Below are 18,954 nucleotides of genomic sequence, written 5' to 3'. Positions count from 1 at the left end.
GAGAGTTAGATAGAGCTCTGGGGGCTAACGGAATCAAGGGATATGAGGGGAAAAGCAGGCACGGGTTACTGATTGTGGATGATCAGCCATGATCATTTTGAATGGCATTGCTGGGTCGAAGGGCCGAATGGCCTACTCCTGCACCTATTGTCTATGTTTCTGTGTATGTTCTATACTATCTGTGGCCTAATAATGGCATTGGCGTGTTCAAGAGCATGGGATCAAAAGTATCAAATGCTTTTAACAATGATACATTCAGAAGAAAATCTGATATCTCCATGCTTCTGGGTTACTTTGCTATTGGAACCCTCTTTGTGGAATTTGCACGCTCTCCCTGTGACCACATGGGTTTCCTCCGAGTGCTCCGGTTTACTCCCACAACTCAGGTTTGTGTGGGGTTTGTAGGTTAATTGCCCCCCTGTAAATTGACCCCTGGTACGCAGGGCATGGGATGGGAAAGTGGGATAACATAAAACTAGTGTTCACCTGTGATCGATGGTTGGCATGGACTTGATGGGCCGAAGGGCATATTCATAATACCGTAACAGTGGAGTTAAACCATTCGGTCCGTCGAGTCTGCTCCGATGCTGTACTACGATAGACAATTGACAATAGGTGCAGGAGTAGGCCATTCGGCCCTTCGAGCCAGCACCACCGTTCAATGTGATCATGGCTGATCATCCCCAATCAGTACCCCGTTCCTGCCTTCTCCCCATTTCCCCTGACTCCACTATCTTTAAGAGCCCTGTGTAACTCTTTCTTGAAAGTATCCAGAGAACCGGCCTCCAGGCAGAGAATTCCACAGACTCACCACTCTCTGTGTGAAAAAGTGTTTCCTAGTCTCCGTTCTAAATGGCTTACCCCTTATTCGTAAACTGTGTGGCCCCTGGTTCTGGACTCCCCCCCCCCAACATCGGGAACATGTTTCCGTGCTCTGTCTCTAAGCTAAATCAAACTAAAATTATGTTCTGAAGGGTGCAGCAATTCTTCCTTCACCTACCTGTCCATGGTGGTCCTGGTCGATTCCTTGTCTGAGCTCGTGGAACTCAGTGAACTCGAGGAGATGACTGACAGAGGACGATAGGATCGGATCATGGAACGCGGCCGGCTCCCGGCTCCACTGCCTCCCCGCCTCTCCTCGGAAAACGACTGGAAAACATCAGCACACGCACATGTGATTATCTTTAACAACTCAACCTCAACCATTTTTGCACGTTCCCCTTGTGACTTCATGGGGAGCCTGAAGACAATCCTCGGGCAGAAGGTTTATTCTTGCGAATAAATAAACCAAAGGAATAGTTAAAGGTAGACAAAAATGTTAAACCATATAACCATATAACAATTACAGCACGGAAACTGGCCATCTCGGCCCTACAAGTCCGTGCCGAACAACTTTTCCCCCTTAGTCCCACCTGCCTGCACTCATACCATAACCCTCCATTCCCTTCTCATCCATATGCCTATCCAATTTATTTTTAAATGATACCAACGAACCTGCCTCCACCACTTCCACTGGAAGCTCATTCCACACCGCTACCACTCTCTGAGTAAAGAAGTTCCCCCTCATGTTACCCCTAAACGTCTGTCCCTTAATTCTGAAGTCATGTCCACTTGTTTGAATCTTCCCTACTCTCAAAGGGAAAAGCTTGTCCACATCAACTCTGTCTATCCCTCTCATCATTTTAAAGACCTCTATCAAGTCCCCCCTTAACCTTCTGCGCTCCAGAGAATAAAGACTTAACTTATTCAACCTATCTCTGTAACTTAGTTGTTGAAATTTAGCGGTTGGAGAAACTCAGTGGGTTTCGACCCGAAATGTCATCTATTCCTTCGCTCAATAGATGCTGCCTCAGCCGCTGAGTTTCTCCAGCATTTTTATCTACCAATTTTTCCAGCATCTGCAGTTCCTTCTTAAACAAAGGAATAGTTAGATCCACGGTAAAATCCCAGGTTAGGGCAAGAGGGACAGAAGTGTGAAGACGCACACCTCCAGATTCAGGGACAGTTTCTTCCCGGCTGTTATCAGGCAACTGAACCATCCTACCACAACCAGAGAGCGGTGCTGAACTACTATCTACCTCATTGGTGACCCTCGGATTAACTTTGATCGGACCTTGCTGGCTTTACCTTCTGTCATGTACGCTGTGGAAGGCTCGATTGTAATCATGTGTTGGTTCACATGCTTGATCAATGGTGTTTTATCTTTAATGTTTTATTATTATTAATGTTTAGTGTTTTCTGAGTCATTCGTAATTGTCACTGTATGTCATGTTGTTACTTGTGGGCGGAGCACCAAGGCAAATTCCTTGTATGTGAATACTTGGCCAATAAACTTACTTACTTACTGACTTACTTACTTTCTGCTGGGGGGTTAGCATGCGACAAAAGCATTTCACCGTACCTCGGTACACAGAAACATAGAAAATAGGTGCAGGAGTAGGCCATTCGGCCCTTCGAGCCTGCACCGCCATTTGACATGATCATGGCTGATCATCCAACTCAGTATCCTGTACCTGCCTTCTCTCCATACCCCCTGATCCCTTTAGCCACAGGGGCCACATTTAACTCCCTCTTAAATATAGCCAATGAACTGTGGCCTCAACTACCTTCTGTGGCAGAGAATTCCACAGATTCACCACTCTCTGTGTGAAAAATGTTTTTCTCATCACGGTCCCAAAATACTTCCCTCTTATCCTTAAACTGTGACCCCTTGTTCTGGTACACGTGACACAAAACGAAACAGAACTGAATTGAACTGAACTGAACAGAAATCGGGTTCCAACCCAATCCCTAGTTCACGAGTCAAGAGAGTTTTATATACATACTAGACGAAGTGCAGACCCGTTGGGTCTGCTCCCCCAATGCAGCCATTCCCTACCCATAGCCCCCACAGGAGGCGTGGTCCTCCAACTCAAGCGGCTCAGGAATCAGCAGTGCGGCTGTTATTAAATGGCATCTTTGAGGCGAGATGCGGGCGCCAGCAGCCGTTATGGTCGCTAGCCAGCAGGAGGCGACAAAATGAGTGAGTGGAGGGGGGGGGTTGGGGGAGAAGGATTTGATTTAAAATGTGTACATAAACACGATGAAATGTAATGAGGAGTGGATACTTAGAAAGAAAAGTGAAATCTCTACCGAAATGGAAAAGATCTCGGCGATTGTGCGTCTGGATTCGGCGTAGCAAGGAATCAAAGGAAGAAAGGCAGCCGGCAGCCATACATGTAAATGGATCCATTCCGATTGGACATCTGCGAGCATTGGGCATTGTGACATCACACGATGGAACGAATCAAAAGGCAGATAGGCAGCCGGACGGCAGGCGGCAGCCACAGACTTTTAATAGTATACTAGACCAAGTGCAGACCCATTGGGTCTGCTCCCCCAATGGTGTGATTCCCCCAACCCAATATTCCACCATGCACCCGTCTCCTCCAATGGAACTGAAGCCGTTGCCAAATGTAAGTTTCCAGCACTCCCCTGCCTCCCTCAATTGCACCTCCCCTGCCTGCTGCAGCAGTGAAAAGTTCAGTGTTCCTGTCTTGCAACTTTGTTTCGAAGTGTGTTGGCAGCTGACAGGAAGGAGCAGCGAATCAAAAGGAAGAAAGGCAGCTGGCTGCCGGACGACAGGCGGCAGCCACAGACTTTTATATATATACTAGACCAAGTGCAGACCCGTTGGGTCTGCTCCCCCAATGGTGTGATCCCCCAACCCAATATTCCACCATGCACCCGTCTCCTCCAATGGAACTGAAGCCGTTCTCAAAAGTAAGATTCCACCACTGCCCTGCCTCTTTAAAAAAAATCCCTGCCTGCTGCAGCAGTGAAAAGTTCAGTGTTCCTGTCTTGCAACTTTGTTTCGAAGTGTGTTGGAAGCTGAGGAAGGAGCAGCCGTCAACGAATCGAAAGGCAGGAAGGGATCCGTACTGCAGGCGGACTGATTTGAGTTTTATATATATACTAGACCAAGTGCAGTTGGGTCTGCTCCCCCAATGGTGTGATCCCCCAACCCAATATTCCGCCATGCACCCGTCTCCTCCATTGGAACTGAGCCCGTTCCCAAATGTAAGATTGCAGCCCTCCCCTGCCTGCTGCAGCAGTGAAAAGTTCAGTGTTCCTCTCTTGCAACTTTGTTTCGAAGTGTGTTGGAAGCTGACATGTAAATGGAGAAGCCTGTTTATTTTTGAAATACTTGGGGGTGGGTGGTGGGGGGGGAGAAGGATTTGATTAAAAACATGTACTTCAACACGACGAAATGAAATGAGGAGCGGATACTTAGAAAGAAAAGCGAAATCTCTACCGAAATGGAAAATATCTCGGAGATTGAGCGTCTGGATTGGGCGTGGCAATGAATCAAAGGAAGAAATGCAGCCGGCAGCCGTCCATGCAAATGAATCCATTCCGATTGGACATCTGCGAGCATCGGCCATTGCGATTGGACATCTGCGAGTATCGGGCACGAATCGAAAGGCAGGAAGGGATCCGTACTGCAGGCGGACGGACGGATTTGAGTTTTATATAGATATAGAAGATAGATATAGATATAGATAGATAGATAGATGTTCCGGGTGGGACAATGACATTCTTAGTTGCTGCAGCACAACACAATATGTAAATATGTAAACATAGTACATATGGGGGAAGAGAAAAAAAGGTTGCTTCTGTTGCTGCTGTTGCTCCTCCCAAATCTACAGCAGTACATTCCTTTCCCATCCATACACCTATCCAATTTATTTTTAAATGATAAAATCGAACCTGCCTCCACCACTTCCACTGGAAGCTCATTCCACACAGCTACATCTCTCTGAGTAAAGAAGTTCCCCTCATGTTACCCCTAAACTTCTGTCCCTTAATTCTGAAGTCATGGCCTCTTGTTTGAATCTTCCCTACTCTCAGTGGGAAAAGCTTGTCCACGTCAACTCTGTCTATCCCTCTCATCATTTTAAAGACCGTGGATAGAGTGGATTTGGAGAGGATGCTTCCACTAGTGGGGAGAGTCTAGGATCAGAGGCCATAGTCTCAGAATGAAGGCACATTCCTTTAGAAGGAGATGAGGAGGCATTTATTTAGTCAGAGGGTGGTGAATCTGTGGAATTCATTGCCACGGAAGGCTGTGGAGGCCACGCCAGTGGATAATTTTTTTCGGCGGAGATTGACAGATTCTTGATTAGTACAGGTGTCAGAGGTTATGGGGAGAAGCCAGGAGAATGGGGTTAGGAAGGAGAGATACAGCAGCCTTGTTTGAATGGCGGAGTTGACTAGATGGGCCGAATGGCCTAATTCTGAACCGCTGAATTACTCCAGCACTTTGAGCACTTGCTAGTTATGGATGTCACCAACAGTTTGACTTGGTCCAACCATATTGACGATTTGCCCAAGAAGGCACGGCAGCACCTCTACATCCTCAGAAATACCAAGGAAATTCAACATATAACCATATAACCATATAACAATTACAGCACGGAAACAGGCCATCTCGGCCCTACAAGTCCATGCCGAACAAATATTTTTCCCCTTAGTCCCACCTGCCTGCACTCGTACCATAACCCTCCATTCCCTTCTCATCCATATGCCTATCCAATTTATTTTTAAATGATACCAATGAACCTGCCTCCACCACTTCCACTGGGAGCTCATTCCACACCGCCACCACTCTCTGCGTAAAGAAGTTCCCCCTCATATTACCCCTAAACTTCTGTTCCTTAATTCTGAAGTCATGTCCTCTTGTTTGAATCTTCCCTATTCTCAAAGGGAAAAGCTTGTCCACATCAACTCTGTCTATCCCTCTCATCATTTTAAAGACCTCTATCAGGTCCCCCCTTAACCTTCTGCGCTCCAGAGAATAAAGACCTAACTTATTCAACCTATCTCTGTAACTTAGTTGTTGAAACCCAGGCAACATGTCTACAATGACGTGTATCAATTTCTACTGATGACCATGAGAAAGCCTGGACAGAGTGGATGTGGAGAGGATGCCTCTACTAGTGGGAGAGTCTAGGACCAGAGGTCGCAGCCTCAGAATAAAAGGCTGTACCTTTAGAAAGGAGATGAGAAGGAATCTCTTTAGTCAGAGGGTGGTGAATCTGTGGAATTCATTGCCACAGAAGGTGTGGAAGCCAAGTCAATGGGTATTTTTAAGGCGGAGGTTGACAGATTTTTGATTAGTGTGTTGTGATAATATCAGGCGTTTTGGGTGCTTGACAAAATGGAGGATTTCTGCTTCTGTGAAACCTGCTTCTCTCCTTTTGCAAAAGCTGCAAAGACCATGAGGATCGTGGCTGCAGAAAGTCTGTGGCATGGGTAGGGGTTACATAGAAATATCGAAACATAGAAAATAGGTGCAGGAGAAGGCCATTCGGCCCTTCGAGCCAGCACCGCCATTCATTGTGATCATGGCTGATCGTCCCCTATAACCTGTGCCTGCCTTCTTCCAATATCCCTTGACTCCACTAGCCCCTAGAGCTCTATCTAACTCTCTCTTAAATCCATCCAATGACTTGGCCTCCACTGCCCTCTGTGGCAGGGAATTCCATAGATTCACAACTCTCTGGGTGAAAAAGTTTTTTCTCACCTCAGTCTTAAATGACCTCCCATTTATTCTAAGACTGTGGCCCCTGGTTCTGGACTACAGGCCCTGGGCAATTAACTAATTATGTATGGACGGCAATTAACCCATGTCTTGCCAGATCTACATTCCCAGGTTGGAGGAGTTTTTGCTGGAAACCAGTGACCAAGGCCATAAAAGCTATACGATGACGGAGGTGCTGGGACAAGAAGAAATTGAGACTGTATTGAAAAGAAACAACCAAGTGCTGCTAACAAGATGAACTGCTGTAAAGATTGAAGATCATCGTCGCTGGATACATTTGATTGACTGTGAACAGTTTGTGGAAACAAGGACGATGGGCTATTGATATTCCTTTATTCTGGGGTAGCCCAGCCCACATGGACTGAACTTTCTTCAGAATGGCATACTTGCAGACTAACCCACATTTAAAGGATGGTACACACCTCCTTTTAAACAAGATTGAAGTCAAACATGACAAGCGCAGCAAAGATACCCTGACTACAGACAGTAAGAGGTCTGCAAAGGCCAGTTAAATCTACCTGTTTTTGCCACAACCAAGGCACTGGTGTATTTTTAGGAAACAGTATATCTGTGACAGGGCATTGTTATGTTGCAAATGCAGTGCCACACAAGAGAAGCATGAACCAGTTACACCAGCACACGGGGAATTCCAAGCGAAGCCGAATAAAGGCTGAGCAATTTTTATGATCCTTTTCCTGTCCTATGGTAGTATCTTAGTGTCACATCCGGGGGAGGTTGGTGGCCATTTAAAATGTTTGGAGGGACTTGTGGAACGATTGTCCACTATGAATTGATTGTGTTACTAGTGTACTATTAATTTGTCTGATGATCTATTTGAGCTTATGGTCTATCGTATGTACTCAGCAAGGACTGTAGTTGTTATCAAAATTTTGATAAAAGGATGGAGTGATGAAGCCGAGTTTTAGTTAAAAATATAAGAAGATATTAAATTGGCTTCTGGGCTAGCTTACAGCTTATATTTAGTGTCAAATTAGGCTTGCCTTAGGTTGCGGTGTGTGTGAGATAATAAATACTATAACATTGTCTCCCAAGTGACAGGCAGAGAAGGAGCTAGAGAGATCTCTTTGATGTAAGATGTCGTAAACCAAGTGTCCTATGTTTATGAGGGACCAAGTGACAGAGAGGAACCAGGGAAATAGAAAGATAAGATGCCATAAACCAAGTGGCCTATGTTTATGAGGGGCCAAGTGACAGAGAGGAACCAGGGAAATAGAAAGATAAGATGCCGTAAACCAAGTGGCCTATGTTTATGAGGGACCAAGTGACAGAGAGGAACCAGGGAAGTAGAAAGATAAGATGCCGTAAACCAAATGGCCTATGTTTATGAGGGACCAAGTGACAGAGAGGAACCAGGGAAGTAGAAAGATAAGATGCCGTAAACCAAATGGCCTATGTTTATGAGGGACCAAGTGACAGAGAGGAAGCAGGGAAATAGAAAGATAAGATGCCGTAAACCAAGTGGCCTATGTTTATGAGGGACCAAGTGACGAGAGAGGAAGCAGCGAAAGAGCTAGGGTGGTCTCTTTGAAGATAAAATGACCTAAACCAAATGGCCAATGTTTTTAGTATATCTTGTACCATGTAAACAAAATGCCTTTGATGTGATGCCTTTTCCTGTACCTCTGACCATGACTAATGTCTGTGGAATGTGCTAAGGTGACAAACATACACTATATAATGCAGTGTAATTCTGTTGTTCAGGGAAGGTGGCTGAGTGCAGTTAAGAGTCTACATTGGTCACTTAGCTTGTAATCTCCCTCCATTCCATCGGCCGATATTAAGTAAAGTTTTGAACTGGTCTACCAAACAGTTTGTGTGGTGTCTGTTTATTAAGAAGCGAACCTGGTTTAGTAGTTATAAAAGTAAATTTTTCAGTCCTTTGGTAATTTTATATGTTTCTATAAGATCCTGCTAAACTCCAGTGAATCGAGGTTGAAGTTCAGGTGGCCTTTAATTGTTAATATGTATTCATGTAATATGTATATGAGCTAGGTCCTGTTGCAAATGCATGCTTGAGATTGGTTGGGGGAATGGTGGGTTACAATATGTTGCAGAGTCTCCTCGACGCTAATTATGATTGGTCAAGGAGAGGGGCCTTACCGAAGATGTTTACTTTACCTGGGAGAATAATTATTTACCTAACAGAATTGTTTCCCCCCCCCCCAAGTGCTTTAAAGTCCAAGTCAAGGTCAAATGTATTCATCACATGCACCCGAAGGTGCAGTGAAATGAATTTGCCAGCAGCGATACACTTAAAAAGAACACACAATACCCAATAAAATCTAACACAAACATCCACCACAGCATTCTTCACGAGTGCGATGGGCCACAATGCACAAGTCAGCAAAACAACGGGGGTAAAAGCGTGCCCAATGTCACCCTCACCCCGATGGCCACCTTTGTGTGTGGCTGCATCAGGCGGAGTGTAGAGCCAAGGCACGTGGGCACCAAGTGTCACTACCTACTCATGTTCTACCTGTCCCTGGTGTTGCGAAGGATGGGCCTGGCACAAATGCCACGTAATGTGCCAGTCATCTAGACTTTGCCGCCCCATCTGTCGTTTGTAGAAAGGTCACTGCTATCCAAATGTGCGGCTATTTCATCTTTTATAATTGACTCTAGCATCTTCCCCACCACCGATGTCAGGCTAACTGGTCTATAATTCCATGTTTTCTCTCTCCCGCCTTTCTTAAAAAGTGGGATAACATTAGCTACCCTCCAATCCACAGGAACTGATCCTGAGTCTATAGAACATTGAAAAATGATCACCAATGCGTCCACGATTTCTAGAGCCACTTCATTAAGTACCCTGGGATGCAGACCATCAGGCCCTGGGGATTTATCAGCCTTCAGTCCCATCAGTCTATCCAACACCATTTCCTGCCCAATATAACCATATAACCATATAACAATTACAGCACGGAAACAGGCCATCTCGGCCCTACAAGTCCGTGCCGAACAATTTTTTTTTCCCCTTAGTCCCACCTGCCTGCACTCATACCATAACCCTCCATTCCCGTCTCATCCATATGCCTATCCAATTTATTTTTAAATGATACCAATGAATGCCTCGACCATTTCCACTGGAAGCTCATTCCACACCGCTACCACTCTCTGAGTAAAGAAGTTCCCCCTCATATTACCCCTAAACTTCTGTCCCTTAATTCTGAAGTCATGTCCTCTTGTTTGAATCCTCCCTATTCTCAAAGGGAAAAGCTTGTCCATATCAACTCTGTCTATCCCTCTCATCATTTTAAAGACCTCTATCAAGTCCCCCCTCAACCTTCTGCGCTCCAGAGAATAAAGACCTAACTTATTCAACCTATCTCTGTAACTTAGTTGTTGAAACCCAGGCAACATTCTAGTAAATCTCCTCTGTACTCTCTCTATTTTGTTGACATCCTTCCTATAATTGGGTGACCAAAATTGTACACCATACTCCAGATTTGGTCTCACCAATGCCTTGTACAATTTTAACATTACATCCCAGCTTCTATAGTCAATGCTCTGATTTATAAGGGCTAGCATACCAAAAGCTTTCTTTACCACCCTATCTATATGAGATTCCACCTTCAAGGAACTATGCACGGTTATACCCAGATCCCTCTGTTCAACTGTATTCTTCAATTCCCTACCATTTACCATGTACGTCCTATTTTGATTTGTCCTGCCAAGGTGTAGCACCTCACATTTATCAGCATTAAACTCCATCTGCCATCTTTCAGCCCATTTTTCCAAATGCCCTAAAATGTAGATTTCCTGGATGTGGATAATGTGGATAAAAGACAGTTGGATTTTCCAGTGCTCGTATTCGGTGTTTGACTGAAGCAGACTAAGGGGGGTAAGTTTAGAACTGAAATTACATGGGTATCAGGGGTTATGGGGAGAAGGCGGGAGAATGGGGTTCAGAGGAAAGGATAGATCAGCCATGATTAGATGGCGGAGTAGGCTGGATGGGCCGAATGGCCTAATTCGACTCCCGGAACATGAAACCATCCCAACGGGATGCATCTACGGGTTCTCCTGCAGTTGTACAGAGCCCTAGTGAGACCACACCTGGAGTATTGTGTGCAGTTTTGGTCCCCTAATTTGTGGAAGGACATTCTTGCTATTGAGGGAGTGCAGCGTAGGTTTACAAGGTTGATTCCCGGGATGGCGGGACTGTCATATGCTGAGAGAATGGAGCAGCTGGGCTTGTACACTCTGGAGTTTAGAAGGATGAGAGGGCATCTCATTGAAACATATAAGATTATTAAGGGCTTGGACGGGCTAGAGGCAAGAAACATGTTCCTGATGTTGGGGGGAGTCCAGAACCAGGGGCCACACAGTTTAAGAAAAAGGAGTAAGCCATTTAGAACGGAGACGAGGAAACACTTTTTCTCACAGAGAGTGGTGAGTCTGTGGAATTCTCTGCCTCAGAGGGCGGTGGAGGCAGGTTGTCTGGATTCTTTCAAGAGAGTTAGATAGGGCTCTTAAAAATAGCGGAGTCAGGAGATATGGGGAGAAGGCAGGAACGGGGTACTGATTGGGGATGATCAGCCATGATCACATTGAATGGCGGTGCTGGCTCGATGGGCCGAATGGCCTACTCCTGCACCTATTGTCTATTGTCTATTGTTGGTCAGGAAATTGCACTGTCCTGACCTATCAACTTTTCCCACCGTGTCTTACACCTCAAAAGAGGTGCCCAGAAAGATTGACTCACCAGATCCCGCACTCCATACTGGCTCTCCACTTTGGCCTTCAGTTGAGCGAAGCACTCCTCCATCCGATCGTGGAAGGGTTTCAGGGCTTCCGTCACCTTCTTCCCGTGGATCCTGATGCCCTCCGTCAGTAGTGGGATCTTTTGGGGAGAGAATGCAAAATGATCACATCTGGCCATTTTAGTCGCCGAATGTCCTAATTTAATCCTAGTTTAGAGATACAGTGTACAGTGCACCGATGTATTCAACAGACTGAAGAAAGAAATTCATCCTCATCTCCTTCATAAAGGAACGTCCATTCATTCTGTGGCTATGATCTCTGGAACTAGACTCTCCTTCCAGTGGAGAGAGAGAGTTAGATTTAGCTCTTAGGGCTAACAGTATCAAGGGAAATGGGGAGAAAGCAGGAATGGGGTACATTTTGGATGATCAGCCATGATCATATCGAAGGGCCGAATGGCCTACTCCTGCACCTATTTTCATTGTTTCTACGACCAGTGATCTCCATACACTAAGGCACTTGAGGCATGTCACCTTACTCTCCTTAGGCACCAGTATAATTGATGCCCTTTTAAAGCAGATGGGAACCTCAGACCTCAGTAGTGACAGGTTGAAAATGTCCGTAAAAACTCCAGCCAGTTGGTCCGCACAGGTTTTTGTATTGTATCGTATTGTATTGTATTCAAATTTATTGTCATTGTCTCAATTTGAGACAACGAAATGAATTTCCCTTACAGGCAGTATCATTAAAAAAATCACCAAAAAAATAAATAAATAATAAATACATAATAAAACATATTAAAAATAAAATTGAAATTGAATTAAAAAAAAGCACAAACAGAAAGTCCACGACACAACATAACATAAATGGCACCAAGGTGAGGATGGCACCATAGTCCAGCCAGCCTCCCCTCCGTGTTCATCCGTGGTCGGGGCCTTCCGAGCACCCGCAGTCGCCGCCCCGGGTATAGAGCACGACCGGGTATACCATCAGGTCCAGGCTTCCTTTCTCTGACCAGAGCTGCGTGAGAATCCCTCTCTCATTCCGCCCCATCTGTGAATCCTGATGCTCCCCTGCTCTCACCCAGACCAGTCTGAAGAAAGGCTCCTGACGCAAATCGTCACCGATCCACGTTCTCCAGAGTCCAAGCGTAGACTTGGCGACACTGTTTCGCTGAACACGGTGGCGCAGCGGTAGAGTTTCTGCCTTACAGCGAATGCAGCGCCGGAGACCCGGGTTCGCTCCCGACTATGGGTTCAGCCCGTGACCTGCCTGGGTTTTTTCCCGAGATCTCCGGTTTCCTCCGACACTCCAAAGACGTACAGGTTTGTAGGTTAATTGGCTTGGTAAATGTTTAAATTGTCCCTAGTGGGTGTAGGATGGTGTTAATGTGCGGGGATCGCTGGTCGGAGCGGACCAGGTGGGCCAAAAGGCCTATTTCCGTGCTGTATCTCTAAAACTAAAACACTTGCGCTCATTCCTCTGACGCCTACATGATCTCCCAGTTGCCAACGATTTTAACTCCCGTTCCCATTCCCATTCCCATACTGACCTTTCTGTTCTGGGCCTCTTCCACTGCCAGAGTGAAGACACATGGAAATTGGTGGAATGAGCATTGAATTTTCTAATTTTAACTTCTCACTTCTAACTTATATTAACGATTTAGACAAAGGAATTAAATGTGACATCTCCAAGTTTGCGGATGACACAAAGCTGGGTGGCAGTGTGAGCTGCAATGAAGATGCTATGAGGTTGCAAGGTGACTTGGATAGGTTGGGTGAGTGGGCAGATGCATGGCAGATGCAGTATAATGTGGATAAATGTGAGGTTATCCACTTTTGGCGGCAAGAACAAGAAGGCAGATTATTATCTGAATGGTGGACACAAAATGCTAGAGTAACTCAGCGGGTCAGGCAGCATCTCTGGAGAAAAGGAATAGGCGACGTTTCGGGTCGAGAGCCTTCTTCAGACCTGAATTATCTGACACAATCATCTGAATGGTGTCAGATTAAGAAAAGGGGAGGTGCAACAAAACCTGGGAGTCCTTGTACATCAGTCATAGAAAGTAACCATGCAGGTACAGCAGGCAGTGAAGAAAGCTAATGGAATGTTGGCCTTCATAACGAGAGGATTTGAGTATAGGAGCAAAGAGGTGAGACCACATCTGGAGTATTGTGTGCAGTTTTGGTCTCCTAATTTGAGGAAGGACATCCTTGTTATTGAGGGAGTGCAGCGTAGGTTTACAAGGTTAATTCCCGGGATGGCGGGACTGTCGTATGGAGAGAATGGAGTGCCTGGACTTGTATTCACTGGAATTTAGGATGAGAGGGGATCTTGTAGAAACATATAAAATTCTTAAGGGATTGGACAGGTTAGATGTAGGAAAAATGTTTCCAATGTTGGGGGAGTCCAGAACCATGGGTCACAGTTTAAGAATAAGAGGCAGGCCATTTAAGACTGAGATGAGGAAAAACCTTTTCACCCAGAGAGTTGTAAATCTGTGGAATTCTCTGCTACAGAAGGTAGTGGAGGCCGATTCACTGGATGTTTAGAAGGATGAGAGGGCATCTCATTGAAACAAATAAGATTATTAAAGGATTTGACACACTAGAGGCAGAAAACATGTTCCCAATGTTGGGGGAGTCCAGAACCAGGGTCCACAGTTTAAAAATAAGGGGTAAGCCATTTAGAACGGAGATGAGGAAAAACTTTTTCACCCAGAGAGTTGTGAGTCTGTGGAATTCTCTGCCTCAGAAGGCGGCGGAGGCAAGTTCTCTGGATGCTTTCAACAGAGTGTTAGATAGAGCTCTTAAAGATAGCGGAGTCAGAGGATATGGGGAGAAGGTAGGAACGGGGTACTGATTGTGGATGATCAGCCATGATCACATTGAATGGCGGTGCTGGCTTGAAGAGCCAACTCCTGCACCCATTGTCTATTGTCTATTGTCTATTGAATGATTTCGAGAGATATGGGTCAAATGCATTCAAATGGGACTAGCGTAGATGGGCCTCTTGGACAAGTGAAAGGGCCTGTTTCCGTGCTATAGGACTCGTTGAGTCTAATTGAACCAACTCTACAGTCTGAAGAATCTGTCAACTTGAAGTATGACCTGTCCATGTTCTCCAGAGATGATGCATGTCCCACTGACTTACTCCAAGGCGGGCACAGTGGTACAGCGGTAGAGTTGCTGCCTAACAGCCCCAGAGACCCGGGTTCAATTCTGACTACGGGCGCTGTCTGTCTGGAGTTTGTACGTTCTCCCCGTGACCTGCGTGGGTTTTCCCCGGGTACTCCGGTTTCCTCCCACACTCCAAAGACGCACAGGTTGGTAGGTTGATTGGCTTCGGTTAAAATTGTAAATTGTCCCTGGTGTGCATGGGATTGCATTCACGTTCGGCGCGGACTCGGTGGGCCGAAGGGCCTGTTTCCGCACGGTGTCTCTGAACACTTTGTGTCCTTTTGTGTGGGCACAAAAAGCTGGAGAAACTCGGCGGGTCAGGCAGCATCTCTGGAGAGAAGGAATGGGTGACGTTTCGGGTCGCGACCCTTCTTCAGACATTTGTGCGTTCGCCAGCATCTGTTAGGTATGTTACAAAACTGACCTTCAGCGGCGCTGCAGTTCTACCGCTGCCCGTGTGCGCGACTTTGGCACCTTTGCGAGGGGGGCGGGTTTAAAATGTGATTTTCTGCAGCCTATTCAAATCGATCTCTGTTAGGTTGTTTAGTTGCTAAAGAAAAATCGCTTCGACTGCTGTTTTATAAAGTTTATTAAAATTACTGCTGGTTAATTTAATTGTTAGAGTAAATTAAAAATCATCTTCTAAAGCCGTGAACGCCGACAACGGAACGGATCTCACATAGGGGACAAGGCAAGGTAGGCTGTTTATTTTTACATAAAAAAGTACTTCTTAAGATGCCTTTAATCAAAATTTTAAGTTGCGAGAAGGTAACTTGGAGTCCATCCGAACCGGCAGTATTTTTCATGCCGACATGGGGTTCAAATTCACTGCAACGTTCCAAACCATCGCATTCCACAAAATCCCACTCGCAAGATGATTTAAATGGCCATTAATTTACAGCAATTAAACACTAAATTCCTTCCATTTGGCCTATAAACTTATGACAATTAGATTTTAAAATTATGTTATATTGTGAATTCTTGTGTGAATGTTATTTGGACATTTAGGCTATTTAAAAATGTTAATCTGTTCTTAAGAAATGGATAGATGTTCAGATCTAGCAATTGAATTTTGGTATTAGCTACAATTGGGTAACTAACTAATTATATGCTTTAATTTCAGGTCATCCAAGTAAGATTGTTTAATATTTGTTTCAGAATGCTTCAATCTATAATAACTGAAAATCTATTTCAGTTCTCTTAATTTTTAAGAAAGTTATGGCCATTTGAGTGTCCACGATCACAGCTTTTGTGTTAAGTCAATGGAAAAGCTAAAGGGAACAAGATGCTAATTTCCGAGAATGGAAATGGCCATAACTGTTTTAATACTGAAGGTATGAAAGTGAATTAGGTGTCAAATTAAACTTCTTTTTATGCTTTGTCTGATGGGATAAATTGCAGACTTGATTTTTCAAATCTCAAAATGTTGTAACATTGCTACATCTGTAGTCCTTTGTTTCTCTGGTGTTTCCGGATACAAAGTCTCCGATACACAGTCATGAGATGAGGAATTGAATTGTGCTCACCTGCCAGGCAATGAGATCCTTTAGCTTTGTGATATTGTCCAAGTCTTCCGGGTGGCTACACATGTATCCTTCAGTGAAGAATGCCTGAGGAATGAAATGGTCATATGTCAGCTGAAAGCTTTATTCCTTGTCACTGTTGGGGGTGGGGGAGAAATAGGTGGAGAAATAATTCCCTCTCCCATTCCTACACTGATCTCTCGGTCCTGGGCCTCCAGGATTCACTGGAATTTTCCTTCAACAGCATCCACTTTGATCTCTCGTTTTCACACCTCGCCCTTCCACATCTCTAGTCTCCCTCTCCCCTGACTCTCAGTCTGAAGAAGGATCTCGACCCATACTGTCACCCAACACTTCTCCCCAGAGATCAGACATCAGTCACTGAAAGTAAGCATGCAGGTTCAGCAGGCAGTGAAGAAAGCTAATGGCATGTTGGCCTTCATTGGATTAGAGTGTAGGAGCAAGGAGGCCAGTGTGGCTCAGTGCAAATTGGAGTGACGGCACCTCATATTTCGCTTGGGCAGCTTACACCCCAGCAGTATGAACATTGACCTCAAGTAACCCTTGTTTCGCCTCTCTCTCCATCCCTCCCCCACCCTAGTTCTCCAACTAGTTTCATTGTCCTTCTGATTAAATATTACTGATTGTAATCCCTCTTGCCAACTTCCCCTCAACTCAAGGGCCTGTCCCACTTGGCAATTTTTTTCGGCGACTGCCGGCATCATTGACTGACATAGCAGACCATAGAGGAGTAGGCCATTCGGCCCTTCGAGCCAGCACCGTCATTCAATGTGATCATGGCTGATCATCCACAATCAGTACCCCGTTCCTGCCTTCTCCCCATATCCCCTGACTCTGCTATTTTTAAGAGCCCTATCTAGCTCTCTCTTGAAAGTATCCAGACAACCTGCCTCCACCGCTCTCTGAGGCAGAGAATTCCACAGACTCACCACTCTCTGTGAGAAAAAGTGTTTCCTCGTCTCCGTTCTAAATGGCTTACTCCTTATTCTTAAACTGGCCCCTGGTTCTGGACTCCCCCAACATCGGGAACATGTTTCCTGCCTCTAGCGTGTCCAAGCCCTTAACAATCTTATATGTTTCAATATATTTCCCCTCTCATCTTTCTAAACTCCCGAGTGTACAAGCCCAGCTGCTCCATTCTCTCAGCATATGACAGTCCCGCCATCCCGGGAATTAACCTTGTAAACCTATAGTCTTCTGGTCTTATAAACTCCTAATAGGCTGGCACAGCGGTTCAGTTGCTGCCTTACAGCACCGGAGACCCGGGTTCAAGCCTGACTACGGGTGCTGTCTGTTTGGGGTTTGTACGTTCTCTCCCCGTGACCTGCGTGGGTTTTCTCCGGGTGCTCCGGTTTCCTCCCACACTCCAAAGATGCACAGGTTTGTAAATTGATTGACTTCAGTAAAAATTGTATGGGGGAGTCCCTGGTTCTGGACTCCCCCAACATCGGGAACATATTTCCTGCCTCTAGCGTGTCCAAACCTTTAATAATCTTGTAATGAAGGCCAACGTGCCATTGGCTTTCTTCACTGCCTGCTGTACCTGCATGCTTACTTTCATAGACTGATGTACAAGGACACCCAGGTCTCGTTGTACTTCCCCTTTTCCCAACTTGACGGGGAGAAATCTGCGGCGTGAAGTGGGGTGATGCGGCGGTGACGTGGCGCAATGTCGTGTTAACGCGCGCCGTTTTTTCAAGTGTCGCAATATTTTTTTTGCCGCCGCTGGATTTTGAAAAGTTCAAAATCTTTTGGCGACCCTGATATGATGCCGGCAGTCGCCGAAAAAAAATCTCCAAGCGGGACTGACCCTTAACAATGAACCATTCTACATTTTCCTTCAACAGCATCCATTTTGATCTCTCGTTTTCACACCTCACCCTTCCACATCTCTAGTCTTCCCTCTCCTCTGAAGAAGGGTCTCCACCCAAAATGTCACCCGTTCCTTCTCCCCTGGAGATCAGACATCAGTCACTGAAAGTAAGCATGCAGGTACAGCAGGCAGTGAAGAAAGCGAGTGGCATGTCGGCCTGTGGAATTCTCTGCCTCAGAGGGCGGTGGAGGCCGGTTCTCTGGATGCGTTCAAGAGAGAGCTAGATAGGGCTCTTAAAAATAGCGGAGTCGGGGGATATGGGGAGAAGGCAGGAACGGGGTACTGATTGGGGATGATCAGCCATGGCGGTGCTGGCTCGAAGGGCCGAATGGCCTACTCCTGCACCTATTGCCTATTGAGTCTTTCTTCGCATGTAGGGAGGAACTGTAGATGTTGGTTTAATGAGAAGACGCAAAATGCTGGAGTAGCTCAGTGGGACAGGCAGCATCTCTGGAGAGAAGGAATGGGTGACGTTTCAGGTAGAGACCCTTCTTCAGTCTCGAACCACAACGTCACCCTAATATTCCCCAATGTGGTTCCAGTTGGCGTCAATAGTTGGCCCTGGATTGGATACGAAAAGCCGGAGTAACTTCAGAGGGATTTTACCACAGCTTTTTGTGTCTATCTTCGCTTTAAACCAGCATCTGCAGTTCCTTGGAGAGATGGAATGGGTGACGTTTTCGGGCCAAGACCCTTCATCAGAATGAAGTGTGAGGTCCGAGGAAGGGTCTCGACTCGAAACGCCACCCATTCCTTCTCTCCAGAGATGCTGCCTGTCCCACTGAGTTGCCCCTCTCCCACTAATGCCCCTGTCCCACTTAGGAAACCTGAACGGAAACCTCTGAAGGCTTTGCGCCCCACCCAAGGTTTCCGTGCGGTTCCTGTCAGTCTCCCTACCTGCTTCCGCTACCTGCAACCTCCGGGAACCACCTGCAACCTCCGGGAACCGCACGGAAACCTTGGGTGGGGCGCAAAGTCTCCAGAGGTTTCCGTTCAGGTTTCCTAAGTGGGACAGGGGGATTACTCCAGCATTTTGTGCCTGTCGTCGAG

The 18,954-nt window shown here is 46.0% G+C and overlaps 1 protein-coding gene across 1 annotated transcript in view; it reads right to left on the bottom strand.

The window, feature by feature from the left end:
• LOC129693465 (dedicator of cytokinesis protein 2-like) overlaps window positions 1–18,954 on the bottom strand; it is a 44,889-nt gene that overhangs the window by 6,855 nt on the left and 19,080 nt on the right. Inside the window, exons 6-8 of the mRNA XM_055630277.1 lie at window positions 16,014–16,097; window positions 11,310–11,447; window positions 1,001–1,149 (exon numbers count right to left, since the gene is read on the bottom strand). Of these exons, the coding sequence (XP_055486252.1) occupies window positions 1,001–1,149; window positions 11,310–11,447; window positions 16,014–16,097 (371 nt within the window). The remainder of the gene's footprint in view (window positions 1–1,000; window positions 1,150–11,309; window positions 11,448–16,013; window positions 16,098–18,954) is intronic.

The sequence above is a fragment of the Leucoraja erinacea genome, unplaced genomic scaffold (assembly GCF_028641065.1).
Source record: "Leucoraja erinacea ecotype New England unplaced genomic scaffold, Leri_hhj_1 Leri_305S, whole genome shotgun sequence".
Lineage (NCBI taxonomy): Eukaryota > Metazoa > Chordata > Chondrichthyes > Rajiformes > Rajidae > Leucoraja > Leucoraja erinaceus.
The sequence above is the reverse complement of the archived record's forward strand: the minus strand, read 5'-3'. Positions and strand labels throughout refer to the sequence as shown.